At 56.2% G+C, this 7230-nt stretch overlaps 1 protein-coding gene across 1 annotated transcript in view; it reads right to left on the reverse strand.

Annotated features, from left to right (window-relative positions):
• The window catches only part of ESRRG (estrogen related receptor gamma), a 634020-nt gene extending 632778 nt beyond the window's left edge, over positions 1 to 1242 (reverse strand). The window contains exon 1 of the mRNA XM_060142039.1: positions 1190 to 1242. Coding sequence (XP_059998022.1) covers positions 1190 to 1191 — 2 coding nt within the window. The 5' untranslated portion in view covers positions 1192 to 1242. The remainder of the gene's footprint in view (positions 1 to 1189) is intronic.
• Positions 1243 to 7230: the final 5988 nt, after the last annotated feature.

The raw sequence follows: 7230 nt of genomic DNA on the forward strand, positions 1-7230 counted from the left end.
ATTGTGTGCTATCCACCGTGAGAGGAGATATTGGTGGCGGGTAAGAAGCTAATCAGCGAGGGCACAGGGCCCTGAGCACGCGACCAGCGAGGCCGCAGTTGTTCCCTCACTGGTTCCTAACTTCTCTCCACTTCAGCGCTGGGGCTCAGATCTCCGGCCAAACGGTTCCGAGCCCCCGGTTATTTTCAGTCACAGCCTTCTCCACCCCCCAAATGTCGCACCTGGTCTCTGGGGGGAAAGGGTGGTTTGAAGAGTCCTGCGCGAGGCTCATGGCCGCCGCCGCGCGCCTGCGGGAAAGCCGGCCGGGCCGCGGCCCCGAGCGCATAGCCCTTTCCCGAGCCACGCGCGCGCGCATGCCGCTCCTCTCGCCCGGGCCTCGGGAACATTTCCTGCCTGCCAGGCTCCCCACCCGCTTGACTTCTGGGTTCTAAAAACACAGAAGCATCGTCTAAGGCGCTGGCAGGTAGAAAAGGGAGACAAGGTCAAGGCCCACGGACGGCCACGATCCGCTTGCGCCCTTGCTGTCTCCACAAGCGAGTCCTGTCCACCGCCGCGGGGCAGAAAGGTTGTCGCAGCGCCCAATTCTACCTGTAATTCAGGGACTTGAGTCTATTTCCCAACTACCCTCGGCCAGCGCCCACAATCTTCCCTCCTTTCGCCCGGGGCGGTTTAAGTCATCTGCCCCCCCCCCCGTCCCCCATTGTAGAGGGATGGTTCCAAACAGCGAGGCTTCGTGAGCACCGCATTCCCATCCTGCAGTCGGTCGGTGCCAAGGCAAAAGGAAAGGTCTCGCTCTGAACGCGCCTCGTCCCCTTCCGCCGCGCGCGGGGCCGCGCTCCAGGCCGCCTCCGGTACGCGCCTCCCCCTCCCCCAGACCCACAGAGTTTTCTTCTTTAGGAAACAGACGTGCCCAGCCCACCCCGCCTCCCACGTAAAGACCAGTCGCCTTTTTTGTGCCCAAACTCAGCTGGAAGTTGAGAGCAGGGGAGAGTCAGAGAAGCGCGGAAATAGACAATGAGGAAGGAGAAATCAAAGCGGGAGGAGGGAGAAGAAAGGAGCTGGAGGTCGCAGGGGCAGAGGCGGAGGCCAGCCCTAGGGGCGCTGGGCCGGCGGCCGAGCGGCAGCGTCTCCCCCGCGTCCGCCCGCCCGCCCGCGCGCGCGCGACGAGCCCGGTTAGGCGCGGACTCACATGGTCGGACTGCAGAGCTGCTCTCTCAACTACTGCCAGTGGGTGGTTTCGGGGCTGCCCGCGAGGTGCCCAGCTGCCTGCGGCGTGAGGGCAGAAACAGAACAGTACAGATCACGGGACACGACCGAGACGGGCCGCTCGGCGCCGCGGGGACTTCTCTCACTTTGCAAAGGAAGCGGGCGCGGGGATTCGGGCTGCCGAGTGTAGCCTATAAATAGCGAACTTTTAGACCGAATCAACTAACAAATGAGAGGCGCGGGCGTAAATTTGCGCCGGATCCCCCTTTCCCGGGATGACCCTCCCTCCCTCCGCCTCCCCCCACACATCCCTCCGCCGCAACTCTCCAGGCAGGATTTGGGAGGGGGACAGATTGGGGGGGGGGGTGGGATTTAGTTTTATTAGAATTTCCAGTAGTTCTGTTATTTTTGCAAGGAGGGGGGTTACTCCGCCTCTTTGGCTCCCCCCCACCGCAACCCCAGTTGGGCACTAGAGGCACCAGCTGGGAAGGGCAAAGGCCCGGGAGAGCGAGGATCCTAGGGGTTGGCTGTAGAAGGAGGGACGGGTAAGGGCACACGGAGCCGGGTTCCCCCTGGGATTACGTGAGGAAAGCGGGATACTGCCAGAATTTGAGGTTTTCTTGAGCCGCCAGGACGGGAATTTAGATAACCCCGTGTTTGGGAGGGAACTGCGACACGGTGAGGGCAGAAGGCACAAAGGAGTTCGTAGAGTGTAGGTTTCCTCTCCCGGGGTCAACCGTAACACGCCAGGGCTAGCAACACCCTCCCCCCGCAGCAACTTTACTTGACCTCGGTCATGACCCGCCGAGGTTACGGAGGCGTGCCCCGGGGTCACGTCCTCGCTTGCCCGGGGGCCGCAAACTCAGAGGCAGCGCGCCCTGCCAGGTGGCGCCCCGGGGCCGGCCGCCTTTTCGCCGAGCCGGCGCACACCTGCCGACCGGAAGAGATCCTTGTGACTGTGAGTCCTGACGGCCACTCGCCGCCCACCCTCCCGCTTTCCTTGAGCCAGGGCCAGACTGCGAACGCTGATTGGGTTAGTAAGACTTTCATTTTTATGCCAGGTGCTTTCTCAAAAATAAACCCACCCCCCGAGAACGACAGACGCTAGCTCTCCACTCCAAACTCCCCAATTCAAGAGTTTGCTTCGCTAAATGTATCCTGGGTGTCTCACATCAACCAGAGTCAATGGTATGGTCTAATAGGGTTGGCTGTGGGGGACTGAGAAATTGAGGACGCTGCAGGTGAAAGGAGGTTGCACGGATTCTGTTTGGAGGCTCCATAGTCGAGGCAAGGCCTGCAGAGCAGGGAGCCAAGCCCGCCCAAGGGGCCTAAAGACGGCCTCAAGCTGGGGGAGAGGGGAGCCGGAGAACGGTGGCGCTCTTTCTTTTCACTGCCTGCCCCGCCCAGCGCCCCCGGGCACCCCCTATAAACAGAAATGGCTTAGGTCTCACCTCTACCCCTACCCCTGGAAGAAAATCGAAGAGGGTCCTCCACGCAGTTGGGGGCAGGGCGTTGCCGCCCGCTTCCCGCTTCTTCTAATACTACTTCCCGCCGTTTACCTCCCCCGTAAACGGAAAAGTTATTTTGCTTTATCCCAGACTCCAGCCGAGTTTGGCAGGACAGGAGAAAGACAGGTGCTAAGGGGGTTTCAGCGGCCGGTCTCCCTGCGGGGTGCGTCCACCGCCCTCGACTCCACGCAGGCGGCTGCGCGCGGCATTTTCAGCCATCCGAAGCCCGCGCTCCCTGGGCGCCGGGCAGACAGCTGCGCTTCCCTCGCTTCCCCAAGGGCCCCGAGCCCGCGGGGGGTGACCTCTCCGCCCCGGCCCAAAGCCAGCTTAAGGGTGCTCCCAGACAGAACTGGACGGAGCCCGGGCGTCCCGGGCCCCTCGCGTCTGGCTTAAGCTCCCCTGGCTACGTACCTGTCGTGGCCTTCCCGCTCCGATTGCTGACCCGGCTGGGGAGCCCGGCCCCGGAGCCTGCGCCTCCAGCGAGCCCGCCCCCGCCCTCTCCCGCGCGCCCTCGCGCTCCGGGACTCTCAGCCAGATGTGGGGCGGTGTCTCGCGGGCCATTGGCTTGGGCCACTGTTTCGAGCTGTCTTCGAGGATTTCCCCAGGCTTTGGGGCCCCTGTGTGGACTGGGAAGAGAGGGGCCAGGCCGGCGCCTCTCCTTTCCCCTCACCCACCCCTCCGCACAATCCCTCAAGTTCCCCTTCATCCAGGCCCTGGAGCCCAGGGCTTTGAAACTGCGGTAACTCCGCAAAGGAAGCGGATGAGAACCTCCTTGCGGGCCGAGTATGGGAGTCAGATGGGGGCTTGCGGCGTTTCTGGAAGGTTCTGGGTGTTGGTACTGGGGGAACAGGCCCTATGGGGACAGAAATGACACACGTGCAGACAGCGTCCCCGTGGCTGTCTTCACCGCGAAGTTCACGTCTATTGTTTCCTGCCTCGGGGAAGGCTGCCCAGTGTGACAGATCTGTTTAGATCCCATCACTGGAAGAAAAATCCTGGTGATAACGATTATCTCCCGCTCGCGCTATCTGGCCATCGCCCCAATTCATCTCCCTCTCGCTCCAGCCCCTCGGGGAGACGAGGAGGGTAAGAGGCTGGCGGGAGGACGGGCCAATCCGCTGCCCTCGGACGGAGCAGAGAGGCACGAGGTCACCTCATCCGTCCCATTCCGCTCCGGGCTGGGGAGAGAGGACACGGCAGGTTTCTTTCTCTGCCAAGCCTCAAGCTTCTTTCAAATGATTTTAGTCTGGTGCTCCGGTCTATCCATATACATTTCCAATCTCATGGCTCATAAACTATTAGCAAAATGGTTTCATTATTCACCTTCTGTATCCTACAAAAGGGAGAAAAGAAGGGAGCGGCACGAAGGCAGACTGGGGGTGGGGCAGTCATGGGACACTAGTTAACAGTGATACTGCCCGTGTTTAAATCACGGCTCAGACTGCCTTCTTCAAGCTGACACTCAACAAATCTGATCCGTTTCCGAGGATCTATAGCCGACCCCTTCTCTTCCCCCCTCCCCTCCCCTTTCTCTCTCTCCTTCTCTCCATCCATCACTATCCATCTCTCCTTAACATCCAGGTTTCTAGAAGGACCAGATGGATAGCCAAGATACTGCAAACCCATTATTTGCTTCATTAGGTGTCATCAATAAGGCACGCCCTTTAGATACAACACATACAATTAATTGATTAGAATGGTTACTCCCGTCCCCTTGTGTGGTGTTGGTGATAGAATCACATGTCATCTCTGAAACCAAACCATCCTAAGACACAAGTCTAGGATGATAACCAAGAAGTTTACTTGTGGCCTCAAGGTGGCCAATGGGGCACCAAGTCCTCACCTGACTTCTGCAAGCCCCGGGAAGTGAGGAAGTTGCAGAGTGGGGTGTGTGTGTGTGTGTGTGTGTGTACACGCGCGCATGCCCGTGTGTCTGTGAGGAGAATAGGGGGCTAACAGATCAGGGTCTTTGTTTAGCTCTGAGAGGTGAGAAAAAAATATTAAATGAGTCAACCCGAATTAAAAGACAAAGAGAAGCAAACTGACTCGTGGAGGCCTGAGAACCGAGTGCAAGGGGCTAAAAACTAAGGGCAGGCGCGAGCTGGCAGAAGCAGCCTCGGGCGATTGAAATCTGGACCGTCTTCTCCGCTGGTGTCAATGATGATATTAAGTGTCTCCGCCAACACTTTTACTTTTCATATCAATATATTTTATCTAGAATGACTCTAACAACATACACGCGCGCGCGCACACACACACACACACACACACACACACACACACACACACACACACACTCCCAGCACTTTTGAAAATATAAAGGACGCCAGGCAAGTGAGCGTGCGGTAATTATCCCTGGATGTAAAAACCAATCTTGCTGCAAGAGACCTCTCTGCGATCGGCGGCGGAGGCGGCGCGGGGACCTGCGCGGAGACCGGGGGACTCCCGCCGCTCGCTAGGTCACCGCGCCACGCGGCCGCCGCTCGCCCGCTGTTTAATATACATGGGGTGGGAACGCAGGGAAACGGATCTCGTGCCTGCACGTCCTGCAGGGGGAAAAAAAAATCAATTTGCTATTTATTTTTGAAATATATAGATTTAGGGAAATTTTTTTCTAGCTCGACCCCCTTCAAGAAACGGCGGCCCACATTGAATTACGTCTTTTAATGACTTTTCCCTTATTTGCCATTGCGATTTCACGTTCAGGGCGGGGGCAGGGTGGAGTTTCTTTGGGAGGTCTTCAATTCTGGTATCTTCAAAAAGATTTGCCTTGTGTGTTAATTGCATGCTGTTAAGCGCCTCTGGGACTGCGTGCTGACCAACTCGCACCAACTTTTAATTAACACATTGACCCGGCGATGAAGCAGCCGCCCGGTCTCCCCCTCGAAATATGTATATGAGCCGCGCGGATACCTCTCGGCCCGCGCCGCCAGATGCGTGCGAGGAATTGCCTGCGTTCCAGGAGCGGGAGGCGGTGCAAATCGCAACAGTTCGCTCTCTTTCTGTGAACGTTTCTCTCGCCTATAGGTGTATGAGCAATACACAAAGACAAAGAGTAAATGACCGGCTCCTGGAGCGGGCTCCTTACATCCTTTAACGCGACTTGACCCTTGGCGGGGGAGTTGCAGGAACGGGAGGGAAGATCCCCAAGGCCATTGCTACCCAGCCTGCCTTGGGCCTAAACTGAAGGCTCGAGCCGGGGCTTTTCGAATGGACCGACCTCTCTGTTAGTGAAAGCGGTGGCCGAGAATCCCGGTGAAGAGAACGAGGAACCGCTGCCTTTCCTGGCCCTGGCCTTCCTCCGCTCAACCTCTTCGCCCTCGCCCCGGGCTCCCCGAGGCGAAACCACAAACTCCCGGGCCCCAGGTCTGAGAAAGAGGAAGGGGTTTCCCCGCTTCTTGGCGCGCAGAAGGCGAGCGTACAGGAAACGAGGGGCTACTTTTAGGAGGCTACGACCTTTCACGGGAGACTAGGCAATTCAGGGGGCGATCTTGCAGCCAGGCCAGTCACATCCTGGCCGCGGGGAGCAAGAAACCCAGAGCGCAAGCAGGCAGACGAGGCCACCTGCAGATATGCAATTTCACCCTAAGTAATTTCATTCAGAATTGAGGGCGTTTCACCGGAGTGGTGCCTTCAAAGTGAATGCCTAGCCTGCCCCCCCCCACGCCGCGTAGAGGACCAATGCGGGTTAATCCCCAGATACATACTCATTTTCTCTTTCCGCATGTAATCTCAACTGCCTCGCTCTTCTAAGTGCTTAGCTTCGGCATACAACCCTATAAAAAATTGTCAAAGTGGTATGCCTTCTCCCAGCCATAAAAAAAGTTGGAGTGAATCACTCCCAAGTTACCTTTTAAGATCCCCTCCAGGTAACAGTTGAAGTTTCTTGTTTGACATTTTTCATTCCTGAATACAGAACTTTTCCATAAATACGCAGTCGCAGCATGAGGAGGAGTATATGTCCCAATAACTTCACAGCTGTATGTTCTAACTATGTCGATGCTTTGGAAAATTTAATGTGACGAGATTGCCTCCCAAATTCCTTCCACCTCTTTTCTTTTTTTTTCTGTCCTTCCCTTGAATCTACTTCTATCAACTTATCAGAGAATCTGCAAAATTTAAAACTAGAAGGATAGAAAAGATAAAGACAAGAGAACAACGTTCTATTACTCAGTATTCCTCTGAGTTCCTCTAGATCTTTTTAAAATTCAGATAGAGGTATAATCAGCACCTATCTTTAGTCAGGGAAAAAAAACACCATCAGTTGGTAAATTACAATATCCCTTTGCAAAGATAAGGCCTTTGGAAGGTAGCACAAGCATTACCCAAATGGCTTTATTTTGAGTTGAGTGGACCACAGCTCCTTATTTCAGCTCACAAATTGATCTGCAAAATTGCAGCACACACCTGATATCCAGGGGAAAACAAGAGTTGGTAACTCCAGCTGTTTCTTTTGATTTACTCTGCCTGGTAAGATGTATGCTGGGGTGTTTTGATAAGGAAAAAAAAAAGGAGT

Source organism: Lagenorhynchus albirostris, chromosome 2 (genome assembly GCF_949774975.1).
Source record: "Lagenorhynchus albirostris chromosome 2, mLagAlb1.1, whole genome shotgun sequence".
NCBI lineage: Eukaryota > Metazoa > Chordata > Mammalia > Artiodactyla > Delphinidae > Lagenorhynchus > Lagenorhynchus albirostris.